This window comes from Rhinolophus sinicus, linkage group LG15, assembly GCF_036562045.2.
Source record: "Rhinolophus sinicus isolate RSC01 linkage group LG15, ASM3656204v1, whole genome shotgun sequence".
Lineage (NCBI taxonomy): Eukaryota > Metazoa > Chordata > Mammalia > Chiroptera > Rhinolophidae > Rhinolophus > Rhinolophus sinicus.
The window spans coordinates 21,802,434-21,824,121 of record NC_133764.1 but is presented as its reverse complement, the minus strand read 5'-3'; the positions used below and the strand labels follow the sequence as shown (position 1 = coordinate 21,824,121).

General features: G+C 36.3%; 1 protein-coding gene and 1 pseudogene across 13 annotated transcripts in view; both read left to right on the top strand.

Moving 5' to 3' along the window:
* The window catches only part of CCT6B (chaperonin containing TCP1 subunit 6B), a 46,192-nt gene extending 24,709 nt beyond the window's left edge, over window positions 1-21,483 (top strand). For 9 of the 13 annotated variants that reach the window (XM_074320162.1, XM_019732581.2, XM_019732579.2 and 6 more), the window contains 9 exons: window positions 4,560-4,670; window positions 4,814-4,973; window positions 6,453-6,535; window positions 6,889-6,985; window positions 7,278-7,425; window positions 17,403-17,536; window positions 18,846-18,948; window positions 20,268-20,340; window positions 21,292-21,483. In XM_074320162.1, the coding sequence (XP_074176263.1) occupies window positions 4,560-4,670; window positions 4,814-4,973; window positions 6,453-6,535; window positions 6,889-6,985; window positions 7,278-7,425; window positions 17,403-17,536; window positions 18,846-18,948; window positions 20,268-20,340; window positions 21,292-21,364 (982 nt within the window). In that variant the 3' untranslated portion in view covers window positions 21,365-21,483. Of the gene's footprint in view, window positions 1-4,559; window positions 4,671-4,813; window positions 4,974-6,452; window positions 6,536-6,888; window positions 6,986-7,277; window positions 7,426-17,402; window positions 17,537-18,845; window positions 18,949-20,267; window positions 20,341-21,291 lie in introns of those variants that run through there. The other 4 variants (XM_074320164.1, XM_019732573.2, XM_074320163.1 and 1 more) reach the window with 3 other exon arrangements.
* LOC109447871 (LYR motif-containing protein 4) lies at window positions 10-2,122 on the top strand (annotated as a pseudogene).
* Window positions 21,484-21,688: the final 205 nt, after the last annotated feature.

Sequence of the window (21,688 nt, the reverse complement as noted above, 5' to 3'; positions counted from 1 at the left end):
TAATTTACATAAACTTTGACAATACACATATTCTAGAATATTTGCTTATTTTCAGATATTCTTTCATTAATTTCATTAGTTACTTTTATTCAACATCAGTCTATTCAACATATATTAATTGGATACTTAACAGAGCGAGTCACTCTTTCAGGTGTTAGGAATGAAAAGTAAACAAAACAATTTCTTTCTCCAAGAAGCTTACATTTCTAGTTGAAGGAGATAGTAAACAAGTGATAAATGTTATAAAGAGGCTAGAGTGTGAGCATGTGTGTGATTTTAAAGTGCCAGGGAAGGTCACTGTGATAAGAAATGAGGGAACTAGCCATGTGGAAACCTGGAATAGTGTTCTAGGCAGAGGGAATAACAGTTGAAAAGGCCCTGAGGCAGTGTTCCATTGTGCCTGGAGGAAAGTCAGAGGAAAAAGGAGTAGGAGATGAGGCCAGAGAGGTAAGAGGGGCCAGACAGTTAACATTGAGAATGTGTGTACTCCGAGTATGCAGCATCTTGTTGATTTTGCCCTTAATTCATTTAAACTATTTTGGAAAATTCTAAACATATATAAAACTAGAGAGAATAGAATAGTGAACTCTCACGTACCTGTCCCTCATCTTTAGCCATGATATGGCCAATCTTACTTCCCCTTATATACTTTTCTTTCTTGCCCCGTGCCCCAAACCTGGGGCAATTTTGAAGCCAATATAGATAGATATCATATTTCATTTATAAATACTTTCTTATTTATTTTTAATATACTCATATGTGTGTGTAGTTTTACTTATTTATTGAAGTTCTGTTTGGTTCTTCTGGAATTTCTGTTTGGTTCTTTCTTAAATTTGTCATGTAACTACTTATGGTTTCCCATGCCCTGCACATCTTTTATTTCTTTAAATATATAGTTCATGTCTGATAATTACAATATTTAAAGTTTGGCTTGTCTGTTTCTGATGTTTATTGTATTGTGCTGGTTCTCCCTCCTCATGCTTTGTTTCCTTATGTGCCATTTGTCATGTTTGAAAACAGTATTTGTAGAAATAATTTGAGACCTAGGACGAAGGTGCTTTTCTGCATAGAGGATTTGAATTTGCTACTGCAAAGAGCCCAGAGACTACTTAAATTAAATTCACAGCTTGAGGCTTTTTGGGACTATCTAGTTGTGAATTCCAACTGCAAGTCCATGTGAGGGCTGCTTGCTTCTAGTTCATAATTCTGGTTTATACCCTGAGTATGTGGTCCATTGGGGTTCCCACATAATGTGAGGAGGGCCTTCTAGAAGCCGTGTGTGATGCGGGCCACTGTCCGCAGTGGCCCGAGGCACAGGGGACTGCTTACCTAGGCTGAGGCCCAGGCCTGCTAGCACGACCAAACCCCACTGCATTTTATTTTGTTTGTGGTTTTGGAATAGGCTGGAATTTTGCGGTTGGTTTAAACTCAAGACCTCCCTGAAGAGGACCCACTTACTTTTTTCTTCCCAAAATGGCAGCCTCCAGCTCTGCACAAGTGTTAGATCTATACTGGGTGATGCTGAGAGAGCAAGCATTTCAGCGCCTACAATTATGGAACTTTTGCTATCAGGAGGATAAGAGCTGCCTTCAGAGAAAATAAGAATGTAAAAGATCTGTAGAGATTCAGACTAGTGAATAAAGCCAAAAGAGAGCTGGGAATGATTCGTCAACTGGTCCACATTGGCCAATTATATTTGACTGACAGGCTTATCATTGAGACTCGAGAAGCCCAAGACCTAAGGACAACCACCACCAGCAACCATGGATCACCTTCATCCATTCTGTGCTTGGGATGGGACGGGGGCTCCCAACAGACCATGAGCAGCCTCTGGCATCAGCTTAAAGTAATAGTCTCTTGCTTAGCCTGTCCTGTAGGATCTCATAAATTGAGTGAGGTTTCCATTCTTCTGCAGCCTTAGTGCAAAAGTGTGGCTGTCTCTCCTTGGTTCAAATGTTAGAATGAAGAGCTGGAGCTCACTCAAAAGAACGCTGTGTATTACTGCATTTTCTCTCTACCCTGCCTCTCTTTAGTAGCTCATTACCACTTGTATAGAGCATCTCCAGACTTTGTTTCTTGGTCCTCGACAGTAAACAATTACCTCCCTTAAAAAAAAAAAAAAGGGCCTTCTATTAGACTAACTTGGATGAGCCCTGTGTCTCCCTTTCATGGTGAGGTCATTGAAACCAAAGTTCAGATTTGCCTGAATTGTCAAATGATTTTACGATAATGGTGCCTGTACTTCTCTACTTACCTGTCAGAGATCTTGTTTTCAGTTTTGAAAAGAAAATTATTTTGTAGCTCTGAACTATTTTATAGCTCTCCAATGTTTTTAAGGTTTTGTTTGTTTGTTTTTTAACCCAACATTGTTTTTGGCAGTAGGGTTCATCCAGATTAGCCAGATTAGTGTGGTTGTCTCTCTTTGGTTCCAATTTTAGAATGAAGAGCTGGAGCTCACTTCTATTGCTGAAGGCAACAAGTTCTTGATTTATATTTCAAAAAGTTCTCTGTGATTGTTGTGTGGAGAATACACTGTGGAGTCGGGTGGGAGGTGCAAGGGCAAAAGTAGGAGACCAGTTAGGAATGTGTTGTGATACAGGTGAGAAATGAAAATGGTTTAGATCAGGGTATACTTAGAGAGAAGGAACAATAGGATTTGTTCATGGTTCGACATAGAATGTGCCAGAAACAGAGGAGTCTAAGATGTCTCTTGGGTTTTTGCATGAGCAGCTGGAAAAGTGGAGGTGCCATTTTCTGGGATGGAGAAGACTGGGAGGAGCAGCTTTGGGACAATAAATCAAGAGTTCATTTTGGGGAATGTTGTATTTTAGATCCCTATTAGGGATCCATGTGAAGATGTTGAGTAGGGAGTTGGAGAGATGTGTCTCGAGTTCAGAATAGTGGTCTGGACTGGAAGTATAGATGTGAAATTCATCAGTTGTGTGGATGAGTTAAAACTATGAGAGCTAATGAGATCATCTGGAAAGTGGATACAGATAGAGAAAAGAGGACGTTAAGGATGAGGACCATTGGGAAACTCCAACGTTTGGAATTGAGAAGAGAAAAAGCACTCAGCTAAGGAGACTGAGAAGGGTTGTCAACGAGATAGGAGGAAAGCCAAGAGAGAGGCATATCCCAGAAACTAAAAGAAGAAAGTGTTTCAAGAAAGAGAGAATAATGAGCTATGTTATATGCTGCTGAAAGTTTGAGGAAGTTGTTGTGAATTGAGAAATAACCATTATATTTGGAAAACATTTACATTTTTGGTATTTATTGAAAGCTGATTTAGTAAAGGGGTGGGCGTGAAAGTCCAATTGAAGGTGGGCTTAGGAAAGAAGTAAGGATGTAAATGTAGACAACTTAGAGAAATTTAGTTACAAAGGAGAGCAGAGAAATGGAGCAATAGCTATTATAGAAGGAAATATGGGAATGAGGTTGAAGGAAGAATTATTTGTTTTGAAGATGGGAATTATTATGGCCAGTTTGTATCCCGATACAGATGCTTCTGTAGACAGAAAGAATTGATGTGGTGGAGGAAAGGACAAAGCAGCAACAGAGGGGAATATACCGTCATAGGCAAGTGAAGGGGTTAGCCTTGGTAGAGGTAGTGATGGGGCAGCCTTTCTTCTCAAAGAAGCAAGGTCATTTGCTGAGAGTGAGTTGGGGGAAGAGTAAAGGAGACTTGAATGAAGAGTATTTAAAAATTAGTTTGTTTCTTCCTAAACAAAGTATCTTCACATTAAGTTAGGAGTTGGAATAATCTGGTTAGATTAAAATTTTGAGAACTTCCTTTTAATTATATTTAACTATTCAAAAGTTATTTATTTGAATGTATAATAAGTATTGATTATAGAAGATTTATAAGTAGAAATTCTGTTCCCTAATTGGGCATGTGAATTTTAGAGAGTTATAAAAATATTTATTCTTAAAAGAACACTTTGAAAACAGGAAAAAAGCCTTCCCCCCCCCCATTATCTATATACTTAGCTACCCAAGCATAACCCTACTCTTAGTTTCCCTGCATTATTTTTGCTTTTCAATGCCAAGGTGCTTATTTTTTAAAAGAATAGTTATAATCCTGTTTTATCTGCGATTTGTCATTCTATGCTTATCAGCTACCCCTGTAAATATTTTTCCAAGTTATTACATAGTTCTCATGACTGAGAAGTAGTTAGGTCATTATTTGCTGAACAATGCCCTATTGTTGGACATTTAGGTTAACAGTTTTTAGTTGTTCCATATAATTATTTTGAACAAATGTTCGTAAGAACATTTGTGCCTACCTTTCATTACTGATCTGCTATGTCATATGTTTGAGCAACATAATTTAGAGAATAATTCTGGGTTGACTTTTTATTGTGACTTAACAATCACGGTGTGTTAGTGTAGATTTTCCTTTCTAATCTTGCTAATTATGTGTTAGGATTAAAGTTGGTGCTTGGAAACAGTGTATATATGTCCTGATAGTTCTGTTGCAACTTTAAGAATACAATTCTAATTTTATATACCAAAATTTAGAGTAGACAGTCAAAGGAGGAAACACTGCATATTTTTAATAGGTTGATCAGAGGATTAGTTCTGGATCATGGCGCGCGTCATCCTTGTATGAAGAAGCGAGTGGAAGATGCGTTTATCCTTACTTGCAATGTATCACTAGAATATGAAAAAACGTATGTATGTCACTTTTGAAATTGTTTTTTCTAAAAGTGGTTTTTAATCTCTTCCTTTCCTCCCAAACATTTAGTGTAAACACTTTCGACCTTTTCCTCTACCCCCATTGCCTTCACTAGCTTGTTTTTATTAAATTTTTTAGAGAGGTGAGCTCTGGTTTCTTTTATAAGACTGCAGAAGAAAAAGAGAACTTGGTAAAAGCTGAAAGAAAATTTATTGAAGATAGAGTACAGAAAATAATAGACCTGAAAGACAAAGTCTGTGCTCTGTCCAACAAAGGATTTGTTGTCATTAATCAAAAGGTGAGAAAGAAAGTTTATATTTTAACTATTTGTGAATGTTCTTTAGTGTTTCTCAAAGTGTGGTTTGTGAACCCGTAGGAGTCTCTAAGATCATTTTGGTGAGGTCAAACTATTTTCATAAAGATAATAATGCCTTTTATATTGTACTGACATTCGCAGTGATGATGTAAAAGCAATGGTAGGTAAAATTCCTGATGCCTTAGCACAAACCAAAACAGTAGCACCAACCTGTACTAGTAGTCATCATGATTGCCAAACCACCACATACTGGTAGTTAAAAAAAAGACACTTTCATTTAAGAATGCCTTGATGAAGTGGTAAAACGGTTCATTTTATTCAATTTTGAACCTTAAATATGCGTCCTTTTATAATTCTGTGTGACTAAATGTGAAGTATGCAGAAAACACTTCTGTGGCATATCAAAATATGGTTGTCTTGAAGGAAAGCGCTTATGTAATTGAGTTGCAAGCTAAACTAGCCACTTTTTTCATGGAATGCCATTTTTACTTGAAAGAATGACTGACAGACAAGGTATCTTTATTAAGACATGGATATTTAGTAGGTTTTTCTCAAAAATGAATGCAGCAATCCTATCACTTGAAGGAAAACAACTGACAGAATTTGTTGCCAGTGATAACATTTAAGCCTTCAAACAAAAATTAGAATTTTGGCAAACTTGTATCTGCCACTGTGAGCTTGACAGTTTTCCCATATTTAAAGTACTTTTCTGATAATATTAATGATATTAGCAAAGGTGATATTTTTGATATTGTATAACCATGAAATCTGTCAACATTTGAAATCTCTGCCTAACTTAGCGAACCAATTGTTCTTTAAATGACTGAAAAATGCATGATTTAATAAAATCACATGTGGGTCAATAATCAATTCAAAGTACAAGATAGACAAATGGATTTTAATGTGGGAGAGAATGGAAAGTTTGTTAATATGGTTCTATATTTCACATTGAAACTAACCACTTGTTTAGTTTTGGTATAGTATCAAAGAAGAATATCCACATTTATCTGAAAAGGCTATTAAAATATTCCTCCCTTTTCCAATACATAGCTCTATGAGGCCAGGTTTTCTTCTTAACCAAAACAACATATTGCATCAAACTGAATGCAGAAGCAGCTATGAGAATCTAGCTGTCTTAAGACAGACATTAAAAAGATGTGCAAAAATGTAAAACAATTTCACTACTATCACTATATGTTTTCTTTGTTTAGGAAACTATAATAAATTATGATTAAAAAATGTTATTTATGTTAACATAAAATGGGTTTATTATATTAAATGGGTTAAATAAATATTTTAAAAGTTTCTCAATTTTAATTTATAATATGATAAATATTATAGATACAACTCACAAACAAAAGCTCCTTGGGTTCTTAATTTGTAAGAGTTTGAAACAGTGCTGAGATTAAAGAATTGCTGTCTTAAAACATGCTCATAACTTTGGTGCTAATTTGGTTGTAGGGAATTGATCCATTTTCCTTAGATGCGCTTGCAAAACATGGCATAGTAGCTCTTCGCAGAGCAAAAAGAAGAAATATGGAAAGGTAAGTGTGCAGATAATTATGTATCCTAAGTTTATTAACAGATTAAATTGAAATTATCCCATGTGTATTCCTTTTAGCTTATATGTATACATTGTTGAGTAAAATAGTAGGATACAAGTTCCAAATTTTGTTTTTAATTTCAGTAAATAATGGAATTGTCAAAAATCAAGAGAGTTAACCTACTTCAGAACTTTGTTGAAATACAAGGAAGGTTTTCATCTCTTTAAAACAAATTTTAAAAACAATGCAGTACAATGACATTGCAGCCTTCTGTGTTAGATATCTTTTTACCTTTAAGAAATTAGTCTTTGTTTCCCAGAACCAAAGCTATGTTGACATATATGTAATTTCAGACTCTCTCTTGCTTGTGGTGGAATGGCTGTGAATTCTCTTGAAGACCTCAGTGTAGATTGCTTGGGACATGCTGGTCTTGTACATGAGTATACATTAGTGAGTATTTCTGGGGGCTATAGATATAAAGTGAACACTTAAGCATTTATTTTAGTACTAAACCAGGTTTTACATTTTGAGGTCTTAATAACCCACAGGATACCTTTTACAATTTATTTATCTAAATGTTAGTTAAGAGTTCCACTATAACTTAACTACTTTTAATATATATTTAGTTATGTGTGAGAAGAAAAATTCACATGAAGATTGGATTCTAATATGATAAACTAAAGGTCTTGATTTCATAATGACATTACATATTAAAGTTATATGTTCTTTTATTATCCTTTAGGGTGAAAAAAAATTCACTTTTATTGAGAACTGTGTTAACCCTCTGTCTGTCACCTTGTTGGTTAAGGGACCAAATAACCATACTCTCACACAAGTCAAGGATGCTGTAAGGGATGGACTTCGTGCCGTCAAAAATGCCATCGAAGATGGTAAGCTCTTTTTTGTGATGGATATGAACCTCCCGTATTTTTAAAGTGGTAATAAATCTGTCATGGTATGTGTAATATTTTAAATGATATGAATGATGACTATTGTCATTTCACTTTGGACAATTTTTAGTTTGGATTGTGAAGGTTTTTTTCTTTGGAATAGTTTTTTATTTTTTTAAGTATTGACTTTTGGAATTCTTTTTTTCTCAATAATTGTTTAATTTTTCAATTACAGTTGACATACAATATATTAGTTTCAGGTGTACAACATAGTGATTAGATAGTTATATAACTTATGAAATGTTCACCCTGATAAACCTAGTACCCATCTGACACCATGCATAGTTACTACAGTATTATTGACTATATTGTTTATGTAATACTTTATATCCCCATGATTATTTTGTAACTACCAATTTGTACTTCTTAATTCCTTCCTCTTTTCATCCACCCTCTCAACCTCCCTCCTATCTGGCAATCATCAAAATGTTTTCTGTATCTATGAGTTTGTTTCTGTTTTGTTTGTTTGTTTATTATTTAGATTCCACATATAAGTGAAATCATAGGGCATTTGTCTTTCTCTGTCAGACTTATTCCACTTAGTTCAATACTCTCTAGGTCCATTCACGTTGTTGCAGATGGCAAAATTTCATTCTTTTTTATGGTTGAGTAATATTCCATTATATATATATGTATCACCTCTTTATCCATTTATCCATTGATGGGCACCCAGTTGCCTCCATATCTTGACTAGTGTAAATAATGCTGCAATGAACATACAGATGCACAGCATAATTAAAATGCCAAAGGTTAAAGACAAAGAGGGGATCTTAAAAGCTGCAAGAGAAAAGCAATTAGTTACCTACAAGGCAGCTCCGGTAAGAGTGTCTGCTGATTTCTCAACAGAAACTTTGCAGGCCAGGATTGGCACGAAATATTCAAAGCGATGAAAAGAAAAGTAGGGGGGCCGGCCCGGTGGCTCAGGCGGTTAGAGCTCCATGCTCCTAACTCCGAAGGCTGCCGGTTCGATTTCCACATGGGCCAGTGGGCTCTCAACCACAAGGTTGCCATTTCAACTCCCGAGTCCTGCAAGGGATGGTGCGCAGCGCCCCCTGCAACTAAGGTTGAACACGACACCTTGAGCTGAGCTGCCTCCCGGATGGTTCAGTTGGTTGGAGCATGGGCTCTCAACCACAAGGTTGCCAGTTCAATTCCTTGACTCCCACAAGGGATGGTGGACAGCGCCCCCTGCAACTAAAAATTGAACACGGCACCTTGAGCTGAGCTGCCTCCCAGATGGCTCAGTTGGTTGTAGCACGTCCTCTCAACCACAAGGTTGCCGGTTCGACTCCCGCAAGGGATGGTGGGCTGTGCCCCCCGCAACTAGCAATGGCAACTGGACCTAGAGCTGAGCTGCGCCCTCCACAACTAAGACTGAAAAAACAACAACTTGAAACTGAACAGCACCCTCCACAACTAAGATTGAAAGGACAACAACTTGACTTGGGAAAAAAGGCCTGGAAGTACACAGTGTTCCCCAATAAAGTCCTGTTCACCTTCCCCAATAAAATCTTTAAAAAAAAAAAAAGGAAAAGTAGGGACCTACAACCAAGGTTACTCTATCCAGTAAAGCTATCATTTAGAATCAAAGGAGAGATAAAGAGCTTCCTAAACAAGAAAAAGCTAAAGAAGTTCATCATCACCAAACCAGTATTATAAGGAATATTAGAGGGACTTCTTTAATTTAAAAAGAAAAAATACGAATAATAAAATGAAAATAATTACACATCTATCAACAATTACTTTCAATGTTAAATGGACTAAATGCTCCAGTGGAAAGATAGGATGGCTGAATGGATAAGAAAACAAGACTGTTACATATGTTGTCTACCAGTGGTTCACTTCAGGTCGAAAGACACACACAGACTGAAAGTAAAGAGATGGAAAAAGATATTTTATGAAAATGGAAACAAAATGAAAAAGTTGGGGTAGTAATACTTACACCAGACAGAATAGACTTAAAAAAAAAAAAAGGCTATAACAAGAGACAAAGAAGGACCCAGTAATCCCACTTCTGGGTATTTATCTGAAGAAATATTCTTTTTTTTTTTTTTTAAGATTTTATTGGAGAAGGGAAACAGGACTTTTATTGGGGAATAGTGTGTACTTCCAGGACTTTTTTCCAAGTCAAGTTGTTGTCCTTTCAATCTTAGTTGTGGAGGGTGCGGTTCAGCTCCAAGTTGTTGTCCTTTCAGTCTTAGTTGTGGAGGGCGCAGCTCAGCTCCAGTTGCTGTTGCTAGTTGCAGGGGGCGCAGCCCACCATCCCTTGTGGGAGTCGAAACCAGCAACCTTGTGGTTGAGAGGACGTGCTGCAACCAACTGAGCCATCCGGGAGCTCAGCGGCAGCTCAGCTCAAGGTGCCATGTTCAATTTTAGTTGCAGGGGGCGCTGCCCACCATCCCTTGTGGGAGTCGAGGACTTGAACTGGCAACCTTGTGGTTGAGAGCCCACTGGCCCATGTGGGAATCGAACTGGCAGCCTTCGGAGTTAGGAGCATGGAGCTCTAACCGCCTGAGCCACTGGGCTGGCCCCAGAAATATTCTTAATACTATGCTGCCCTTGAAGTATTCTTAAATAGTATGCTGCCCTTTTAATTATCTTCTGTTTATGAAATGAAAAAGCACTTAATTTAATTCTATAATACTATTTTTTATTTTTAAAGCCATGAAAAAGCTTTTCCAGCTTAGAACTCATTCCATTACCTTAGGTGCAGTGCAATTTTAAGAAAGATTAGGAAAGTATATTAGCATTTATTATTTACTAACAACAGGCTTCCTTCTAAAAGGAGTTATAGATAATTCAATAAAAATACAAATTATTAAAATAATAAGCACATGAAAAGATGCTCAACATCATTAGTCATTAGGGAGATGAAAAGCAAAACCACAAAGAGATACCATTTCACATTAAGATGGCTATAGTCAAAAGCTGGACAATAATAAACATTGGCAAAGATGTGGAGAAATTGGAACCCTTATATGTACTGTTGGAAAACAGGCAGTTCCTCAAGAAGTTAAACAGTTACTGTATGACCCAGCAAATCAACTCTTAGGTTCATACAAGAAAGTTGAAAACATGTCCACACAAAAACACTTGTACACGAATGTTCATAGCAGCATTATTTATGATAGCCAAACAGTGGGATCAGTCCAAATGTCCCTTAGCTAATCAATGGGTAAACAAAATGTCCCTTAGCTAATGAATGGGTAAACTCTATGCAATGGAGTAATATTTAGCCACAGAAAGGAATAGATACTGATATATGGTACAACACAGATGATCTTGAAAACATTATGCTAAATAAAAGAATCTGAGCATAAAAGGCTATGTATTATGTAATTCCATTTATATGAAATATTCAGGAAAGGCAAAGCCATACAGACAGAAAGTAGATTAGTGGTTGCCAAAGGCTGGGGGAGGGGAAAATAGGGAATGATTGCTAATGGATACAGGGCTGTTTTTTTTTTTTTTTTTAAAACGTTCTGGAATTAAGTAGGGGTGATGGTTGCACAACCATGTGACTATACTAAAAAGTACTGAAAAGGTACTTTCAAAAGATGGATTTTATGGTATGTGAATTATATCTCAAAAAATAGAGTAGTAAATTTTATAAACAATAGGTCAGATTTATCTAATAAACAAAAACAGATGTGAAATAATGGTAAATTAAAAGCTGAAATGGAAAATTAGAACCTAGGAAAAAAGAATATAAATACTGTATAGAAAACATAATAGTCACTATAAATATTTAAGCTGCCAGAATATATGAAGAGATACAATCAATTATGTAGGTTTCATTATTGAAAAGGAGAAAGCACATCATCCTAAGTTGAAAAAATATGGGGCTTTCTGTCGGTCACTGCCTCTTTTCTGTAGTCACTTTTGATAAAAGCTAGCAGCATTTTGTTTTCAACAAGATAATTATATATGATTTAGGCATGTAGTTTTTGACAGTTCAACCTGATTCTTAGACTTTAGAATACATTGGAAAAGGAACTGACTACTTTTTTTTAAGTCCCTTTAACCACTTCGCTTTTTTTAAAAAGATTTTATTGAGGTATAATAGACATATAATGAACTACCCATATTTAAAGTGTATACCCATGTAACTATCTTCTCAATCAAGATAATGAACATATCCATCACTCCAAAAAGTTACCTCATTGTCCCCTGCCTCTCCTTGTGTCACCCTGTCCTCAGGCAAACACCAGTCTGCTTTCTGTTGCTATAGATTAGTTTACATTTTCTAGAGTTTTATATGAATGGAATAATGTAGTATGTACTGTTTTTTTGTTTGGCTTTTACTCAGAAAAAATGAGTAAATTAATTGACGTTATATTTATCAGTAGTTCATTCTTGTTTTTCTTTGTTTTTGTTTTTTTTAAAGATTTTATTGGGGAAGGTGAACAGGACTTTATTGGGGAACACTGTGTACTTCCAGGCCTTTTTTCCAAGTCAAGTTGTTGTCCTTTCAATCTTAGTTGTGGAGGGTGCCGTTCAGCTTCAGGTTGTTGTCCTTTCAGTCTTAGTTGTGGAGGGCGCAGCTCAGCTCCAGGTCCAGTTGCCATTGCTAGTTGCGGGGGGCACAGCCCACCATCCCTTGCGGGAGTAGAACCGGCAACCTTGTGGTTGAGAGGACGCGCTCCAACCAACTGAGCCATCCGGGAGCTCAGTGGCAGCTCAGCTCAAGGTGCCGTGTTCAATCTTAGTTGCAGGGGGCGCTGCCCACCATCCCTTGTGGGAGTCGAGGAATTGAACTGGCAACCTTGTGGTTGAGAGGATGCCTTCCAACCAACTGAGCCATCTGGGAGGCAGTTCAGCTCAAGGTGCCATGTTCAATTTTAATTGCAGGGGGCGCTGCCCACCATCCCTTGTGGGAGTTGAGGCATGGAACTGGCAACCTTGTGGTTGAGAGCCCACTGGCCCATGTGGGAATCGAACCGGCAGCCTTCGGAGTTAGGAGCATGGAGCTCTAACCGCCTGAGTCACCGGGCCGGCCCGTTCATTCTGTTTTATTGCTAAACAGTATTTCATTGTACACTTGTTTATCCATTCACCTGTTGATGGACATTTGGTTATTTACAGTTCTTGGCTATTACAAATAAAGCTGCATATGTTCTTATTTCTCTTGGGTAAATGCCTAGGAATGCAATGGCTATGGAAGGTATATGCTTGACTTTTTAGAAACTGCCAAACTATTTGCCAAGTACCATTTTACATTCCCACCAGCAGTGTATGAGCATTCCAGTTGTTCTTCATCCCCACCCATACTTGGTATGTTCAGTCATTTTAATTTTAGCCATTCTAAAATTCAAAAAACCAAACTGTGGTTTTAATTGGCATTTTTCTAATGATCATTGGTGTTGAGCATCTTTTCATGTGCGTATTTGCTATTCACATACCTTCGGTGAGGTTTCTGTTCAAATTTGTTACCCTTTTAAAAAATTGAGTTGTTTTCTTGTTGAGTTTGAGAATTATTTTTATATTCTGGATACAAATACTTTTTTCAGATACATGATCCGCAAATATTTTCTCCTCCTCTGTGGCTTGTTCTGTTATTCTTTTAGCAGTGTCTTTCAAAGAGAAATTCTTAATTTTGATTAAGTCCAGTTTATCAATTTTTTCTTTCCTGGATTATGCTTTTTGTGTGGTAGCTAAGAAATATTTACCTAGCTCAGGGTTCACAAAGATTTTCTTCTATATTTTGTTTTAGAAATGTTAGTCTTAGGTTTTACATTTGGGTCTATGATTCATTTAAAGTTAACTATTGTATATGGTCCAAAGTGTGGATCTAAGTTTGTGGGGGTTTTTTTGTGTGTAGGTATCAAATTGTTCCATCTCTATTTGTTAAAAAAACTATCCTTTGACCATTGAGTTGCCTTTGCATCTTTTTTGAAGATCAGTTCATATTTGTGTGGTTCTGTTTCTGTGTTCTTTATTCTCTTCCATTGATCTGTTTGTCTACTCATGTCTCAATGTTAATATCACTATCTTGATTACTGTAACTTTATGGGTCTTGAAATCAATAGTGTTAATCCTTCCGTTTTGTTCTTTTAAATCCTTTGCATTTCCATATGAATTTTATAATCATCTTGCCAATTTCTACCAAAAATACTGCTGGGATTTTGATTGGAATTTCACTGAATTTTTAGATCAGTTTGGGAATAATTGATATCTTAACAGTATTGAGTCATGGTACTGTGTTTCCCCAAAAATAAGACCGAGCCAGACAATCAGCTCTAGTGCATCTTTTGGAGCAAAAATTAATATAAGACCCGGTCTTATTTTACTATAAGACCAGATACAATATTAATATAATATAATATAATATACCCAGTCTTATTTTACTATAATATAAGACTGGGTCTTATATAGTATATAATACAGTATAGTATAATATAATATAACATAATACTGGGTCTTATATTAATTTTTGCTCCAAAAGACACATTAGAGCTGATTGTCCAACTAGGTCTCATTTTTGGGGAAACACGGTATATCCCTATTTATGTGGGCCTTCTCGAATCTATATGAGCAATATTTTGTAATTTTTAATATGTGGGTCTTGCACTTTTTTTTCAGATTTATCCTGTGTATTTTATGTATTTTGATCCTATGTATTTTATGTATTTTGATCCTATTGTGAATAGTATTTTTAAAATTTCAATTTCTGATTGTTAGTTTTTAACATATAGAAATACAGTTGATTTTTGTTTATTGATCTTGAATTCTGCAACCTTGCTAAACTCACTTATTCTACGAGCTTTCTTATAGATTTCATTTAAATGTCTATACAAATGATCATGTTCTCTGCTAATAAAGACAGTTATACTTCTTCCTTTCCAATATGGATATATTTTTTTAAACTTTTATTTATTTTAAGTATGTTTTTCCAGGACCCATAACCTCCAAGTCAAGTAGTTGTTTCAATCTAGTTGTGGAGAGCAGAGCTCACAGTGGCCCATGCGGGGATCAAACCAGCAACTTATTGTTAAGAGCACCGCGCTCTAACCAACTAACTGGCCGCCCCTGGATATTTTTTAAAATTTATTTTTCTCCCCTATTTCATGGGCTAGCACCTTTAATACAGTGTTGAATAGAAGTGGTAAGAGTACACATCCTTTTCTTGTACAGTATTTGTCTTTTTGTGACTGGCTTATTTCACTTAGCGTAATGTCTTCAAGGTTCATCCATGTTGTATTGTGTGTCAGAATTTCCTTCCTTTTTATGGCTGAATAATACTCCGTTGTATGAATATACCACATTTTATTTATCCATTTTTCATTGATGATAAACTAGGGTTGCTTTACCTTTTGGCTATTGTGAATAATGCTACTATGTGTATTATCCTTTTTATATATTGTTGGACTTGATTTTCTAAAATTCTGTTTAGAATTTTTACATCTGTATTCCTAAGTGGTATTGGTCTGCATATTTTTTTCTTGTAGTCCCTTTATTTTTTTGTTAGAGTAATGCTGGCCTCATAGAATAATTGAAAGTATTCTCTCCTCTTTAATTTGCGGAAAGTGTTGCATTCTTGTGTAGAATTGGTATTATTTCTTCCGTAAATGTTTGGTAAAATTCACCAGTAAAGCTGTCTGGGACTGGAGTTTTCTTCATGGGAAGATTTCAAACTACAAATGGAATCTCTTTAATAGATACAGGGCTATTCAGGTTATCTATTTTTTTTATTTTGAGTAGGCTTTAGTAGATTGTGTCTTTCAATAAATTTGTTAACTTCATCTAAATTAACTCCTGCCTATGAGTTGTGGATGAAAAAGCCACCACATACTAAACCTGACAAGCTCAGGGGAGGCCAGCATGGCAGGCCCTACAAACTCAGAGACCAAAATTAACCACATAGGATGGTTTCAACATAAAACTTCCTAACTAAAAGCGGGTCATGGCAGGTAGTCACATCATTGGCTTGCAGTTTCCTTGACAAAGGTCAATCTTTACTATAAGTGAGCCTGTTTATTGTCTTTTTGCATCTAAGATAACATACCCTTGGAATGTCAGAGTAATCCCTTTTTCTGAACCCCACCAGAGCACGAGACCATGGAACCCCTCATTGTTATCTTGTTCCCCGAATACCATCTCCATGTGCTGTAAATGTTAATTATTAACTATCTTGTATCCACAAACATTAAAGAAGTATGTGTCTCTCCATTTTACCTTTTATCCAGTCCCAGAGATTTCCCTGCTTTTGTTTCTCCCACCTCCTTAATCTACCACCAATGGATTTCATGTATTAGGTTGGTGCAAAAGTTATTACAGTTTTTGCAATTTAACCTTTTAAACCGCAGTTACTTTTGCATCAACCTAATAACTCTCCTTACATTTCCTCCTTTAATTCTAATGTATAAAATTAACTGTAAAATTGCCAGTCTCTGGAGCATTTTCTTAATCCATCGAGATTTTGCTTCCCTGGCAATTGTCAGTTTGGCTCAAATAAACTCATTAAAATTCTCTTTGGGCTTGGACTTTGAGAGAGTTAAATTTGGTTTGTTGACTATTTTTGGTACATAAAGTTTTGCTGGAAAAGAACTATACCCATTCATTTATATGTTGTCTGTGGCTATTTTTGTGTTATGGCGGCAGAGTTGAATAACAGAAGAGGTGGTATGGCCCATAGAGCCTAAAATATTTATTATCTGTCCTTTTATAGAAAGTTTGCGAACCCCTGATCTAAGTTTTCAAATTTAATGGCATAAAATTGAGAATATTCCCTTATCCTTTTAATATCTGTAGAATCTCTAATGATATTACCTGTCTCATTTCTGACATTGATCATTTTTATTTCATTGATTTCCACTCTGGTCTTTACTATTTTCTTTCTTCTGCTTATGTTAGGTTTCATTTTCTCTTCTTTTTCTAGTTTCTTAAGGTGGAAGCTGAGGTCATTGGTTTGAGACTCTTCTTATTTTGTAATATAGGTGTTTAGTGATATAAATTTCTCTTTAGGTACTGCTTTAGTGGCATCCCACAAATTTTGATAAGTTGTGTTTTCATAGGAGAATGGGATCAGAGTAGTTTTCAAAGCTCTGTTCTGTTTCTTAAGCTGGGTGGTAGGTACATGGGTACATTTATTTGTACATTTATTCTTTATACCTTATACATACAAATATTCTTTTGTATGTATTCAGTATTTAACAAGGGACTTTTTAAAAGTGTAAATGGGAGGTGAGGATGTGATCACTTTGTGGGTAGACAACTCTTGAGCTGTTTTGTTGTAGAGTAAAGCAGAGAAAAGCAATATGGGATAAAAGGAGGTAGCGTTTTTGTGTTGTTTTGTTTTAAAGATGGGTGAGTCCAAAGAAGTTTTCTGGAAAGAAGAGTCACAGCTTTATTAACCATGCAAAGAGGTATCAAAGTATATCTTGATGTGAAAATTGATGCGTTTAACCATACCCTTTTGCCTTTAGAATAATAAACACAACTACATTTTTTTCTCAGCAGTTTGAGTTTTGCTGCAGTAGAGGAAACAAATACTTCATTGTGTTCCAAGAATACCATACCCCAAACTGGCCTAATTATCTTGCCCTAAAAAAATATCAAATCAGGATTTATATTTAGTTATCTACTACTATAAATTATAAATAAATACCTTTTAAATGTAGTCGTAAAGAAGTAAGATGAAGGTGGAAGAAATGTCTACTTTTATTTGCCAGGGGACAAGCATTGCCGTAAGCTGTTTGTAACCAGTTGCCTGTACCATGCTTCATTGTTTAATGGTGTATAACTTCAGGATGCTTCATGAGACAGCTGAGTAATCACTGAGCTGTGCAACTTACTTTATTTCTGTATATATTTAAATACATTTTAGATGTTGGCAAGATAACAGAATACACTTGAATAGCTAGTTGCTGTTTTCTCTGTATGGCATGTCTTGCCAACCATTTCTTCCCCTCCACTAGGTTGTGTGGTTCCAGGAGCAGGTGCAGTTGAAGTGGCAATAGCTGAAGCTCTTGTTACGTATAAGCACAGTGTGAAAGGAAGAGCTCGTCTTGGAGTCCAAGCTTTTGCTGATGCCTTACTCATTATTCCTAAGGTACAACTATCCTACTGGCCAAAGAACAACTGATTAGACGTTAGGTGTTTAATTATAAGCTGCCCATATTATCTGACAGGTAGCCAAGTTGAAAGACGTATTTATTTGCATTTCTTCATACAGTGTTGTCTCAGGTATTTTAGAGCTAAAGCAGGAAAACGTTTGTGTTAATAGCTCAGAATCCTTATAGGGGTTTAATGAAGTAGCCATATTAGCCCCTTGCTTTATTCTCTTGAGTTCTAAAAGTTGAAGTAACTCCAAAAATTTCCTTTAAAAATGCTTCATGATTGACTAATCATAACAATAAAGTTTAGAACTTAAGATTAAATTAGATGTTAGGGTAGACCTTTATTTTGTTGGTGGTATCCAAAGTATTATGACTTTACGCTGTGGAAAGGGAGACCTTCAGGCTGTTTAGCATTCCCAGATACTAGCTTGCTCTCCATTGTCCTTGTAATTCCTTGAAAAGCAGAGAAGCCAGATTTTTTCCATGTATCAACAGAAGGACAGTACCATTCCTTTGCTTTATCTTAATCTGGTTTTAAGCCACTTAAGAGCACAGAAAAACTGCTTCAAATATGCTATTAACACAGATTAAAACATTACTAACAATGCTAGCAAAGTCTCTTTGATAATTGCTTTAAAACTTACTCATAACTTGTGGAGTCTTTGTGAATCAGAAATCTATTTTTTTTTCTTTCCCCAAAGCAGCGAAGTCAGTAAGTAATGATTCTATGGTTGACACAAACTGGTAAACCCAGTATATATATGTGGTACCTTTTACTCATCAGCTGTTGATTTGGGACCACTTGGACATAAAGCTGGTTTGGAGAGCACGGATCCGAGTCCCTGTTGCCACAGGTCATGGCTCCTCCTGTTGATGAGGGGCGCAGATGCTGCTAATATGCAGGTCTGCTTTTGCAGGTACCCAGGAAAAACTGGGAGATGTGTGGCTAGAGGGACTAGAGGAAACAAGAATACTATTCTACTTCCTTCCATGTTTCTTGTCTTTAAAAATCTTCTGCAAGGAGGGAAATTAATCTAGGAGGGTGAGGGGGGAACTAATGTCCTCAGATGTACGTGTGATGTATGTAGGGAAATTGTTTAAGTAAATATAAAAGATGCTAGATACACAAAATGATAATTTGATTTAGAGCAAGAGTGAAATTCTTCAAAAGGAGATGATTACTATATGATGGATATGTTTTCACAGGACTAGAGAGCAGTGCTTTATTTTTTATATTTGATACTCAAATATATATGTGAATGTATTCCACATGTATATGTATTTTTCTTTTTACTTCTAAAGGTTCTTGCTCAGAATTCTGGTTATGACCTGCAGGAAACACTAGTAAAAGTTCAGGCTGAGCATTCAGAATCAAAACAAATTGTTGGCATAGATTTGAATACAGGTAAGAAAATGAAGAAAATTAGTAGTTTAATTAAAAAAGAGGTTATGTTACAGTGACCCAGAACTTACAGTAAAGGGGTGGAGGTTTGGGTGACTTTAATATTTAAATTGTGGGTACCTTTAGTTTGCTTTTGAACTTCTTAACAGAAAGTATTCATTCATTGAAGAAATAGCCACTGAGTGCTCGTTATTTGACTTTTGGGATTCACACAGAACAAAACAAAGTCCCTCCCCTTGTGAGCTTATGTTGTAGTGGGGAAGTATAGGCAGTAAAAAATAATCTTAATAAATAAATTCCTTTAGCATTTTAAAAAGTAATAAATTCTATGAAAAAACTAAAAGAACAGTATCAGGATGATTGTGAATGTTAGCACAGGAGAGTAGGGAGGGGGTTTCACTGTAAAGAGGATGGCGGGGTAGGCCTCACTGAGACTATGTCTATTGAAAAAAAATCAAAGGAAGTGAGGAAATTAGCCATGGGGGGAACTGGGGAAAGTATCCTAAGTAGAGGGAATGGCCACTAGGAAAACCAGTGTCTGATATTTTTGAGGAGGAGGAAAGAGGTGAGAGAGGTTATAGAAGGTCAGGTCATGCAGGGGCATATGTGCCAGTTTAAAGACTGATTTTCACTATAGTGGAATAAGGAACAGTTTTGAGCAGAGGTATGACATGGTCTGTGTTTAAAAGGATCACTGGCTACTCTGAGGAAAGGAGCTAACTAAGCAACTGGAAGGTTGGAATTCCCGGTAATTGCATTAGAGAAGACTGTTAGGGCAGAGCAGGTTGTGGTGGTGGGGAGATTTGGCAAAGTTAAGTTTGAAGTATCTGTAGACTTTCAGGTGAAATGGACCAGTTTGGAGCTCAAGAAAGAGGTCTGGGCTGGAGAGAAAAACTTCAGTCATCAGTGTGTGTATGGTTTAAATCCAGAAGACTGGATGAGATCACCTAAGAAAGAGTGTAGAGAGAGAAAAGAATCTAGGACTGAGCCTGTAGGTACTCCAACAGTAAGGGCCCAGGGAGGAGGAGGAAGAACCAGCAAAGCAGACAGGAAAGGAGCCACTAGTGCAAAAGGAAAAACCAGGTGAGTGTGGTATCCTGGACGACCAGTGAAGAAAGAGTGGTCAGGAAGGTGTGAACAACTGTAGTAAGTGCTACTGACAGATAGGCCTGAGAATCGACCGTTCGGTTTGACAACATGCAGGTCACTGGTGACCGTGACAATAGTAGTTTTGCTGGTATATTAAATATTGTTAGAATATACAACCAACATTAACAGAATATATCGAGATTGTGGTATTAAAATTGTTTTTTACTTTGCAGGTGAGCCAATGTTAGCAGCAGATGCAGGAATTTGGGATAATTATTGTGTGAAAAAACAACTTCTTCACTCTTGGTAAGTTTGTATTGATAAAAAGACTTTGGAGGACATGATTGATAACATTAAAATTTTTCTATATTTTAAGGGAAGGGATTAGGAAGTACAAATTGGTACTCACAAAATAGTCATGGGGATGTGAAATACAGTATGGAGAATATAGTCAATAATACTGTAAAAGCTATGAATGATGTCAGATGGGTACTAGACTTCTGGGGGGGTCACTTCTTAAATTATACTAGTACAAATGCCTAACTACTGCGCTGTACACCTGAAACTAACATAAAATAATATTGAATGTCAACTATAATTTATAGTGACTATATATAGTCACGGGATGTAAAGTACAGCATAGGAAATCTAGTCAATGGTATTGTAATGTCTATGTACGGTGTCAGATGGGTAGTTGACTTCTTGGGGTTATCACCTTGTGAGGGGTGTAGATGTCTAATCATTACATTGTTTTGTACACCAGAAACAAATAAATAAATTAGCAATGAAAAAAAAATTTTTTTTCTATGTTTTTTTGCCACCCTATGTTGGATAAATGGTTAAGTGTATGAAAAGGCATGTATCCAGTTATTAAGACCAGCTTCTGTCATTTTATAGTCCCTTTAACATTTTAGTTCTAGCAGTGTAAGTTGTAGGAAGTGTTTATCTTACTATTTATTTGAGGGAGCAGCGAAAGAAGGAGCTTTACTGAAATAGTACCACATGCATTGTGGGAAAAATCAAATGATGTGCTGAAAATGAGGTCAGTTTTGCTTGAATATACAATCAGGCTTCCACTTTATCAGGAAAGGAATTGAAGTGATAATACAAGGGCATTGTTTGTACTTACAGTAGCTTTGTCTCATAAAACCTCACACCAACATCATTGAAGAACAAAGTACCTTTAATAGCTGAAGATTGCTCAGGAGGAAAAGAGCGAGCTGGTAGCTTTACTCACCCTGTTATCTTTTTCCTCAGTGCAGTGATTGCTACGAACCTTCTCCTAGTTGATGAAATCATGCGAGCCGGTTTGTCTTCTCTCAAAGGGTGATTGAGTTCAAAATCAACTCTTCTGGAAGCTGGAATTTAGCACATCTTACATCCAACTACCATTGTATAGCTCGAACCATTCTTAATTTTTACACAATAAATGCAGTTTATATTTCCTGGCCTTAGCAGTCTCAATAATATTTCATTAAGGTATAAAGAACACAAGAAATATTTTTGCAATAAATGGAAGTATTTTCCCCTAAGAGTTCTAATTTCCCACCCTTTATTGTATGTGTGATATTATGATATAATAAGCAATATATATTTGGTCTTCATCCCCAGTTCCTGGCACAAGTACTTCTAAAATCTTTGTAATTTCCTGAGT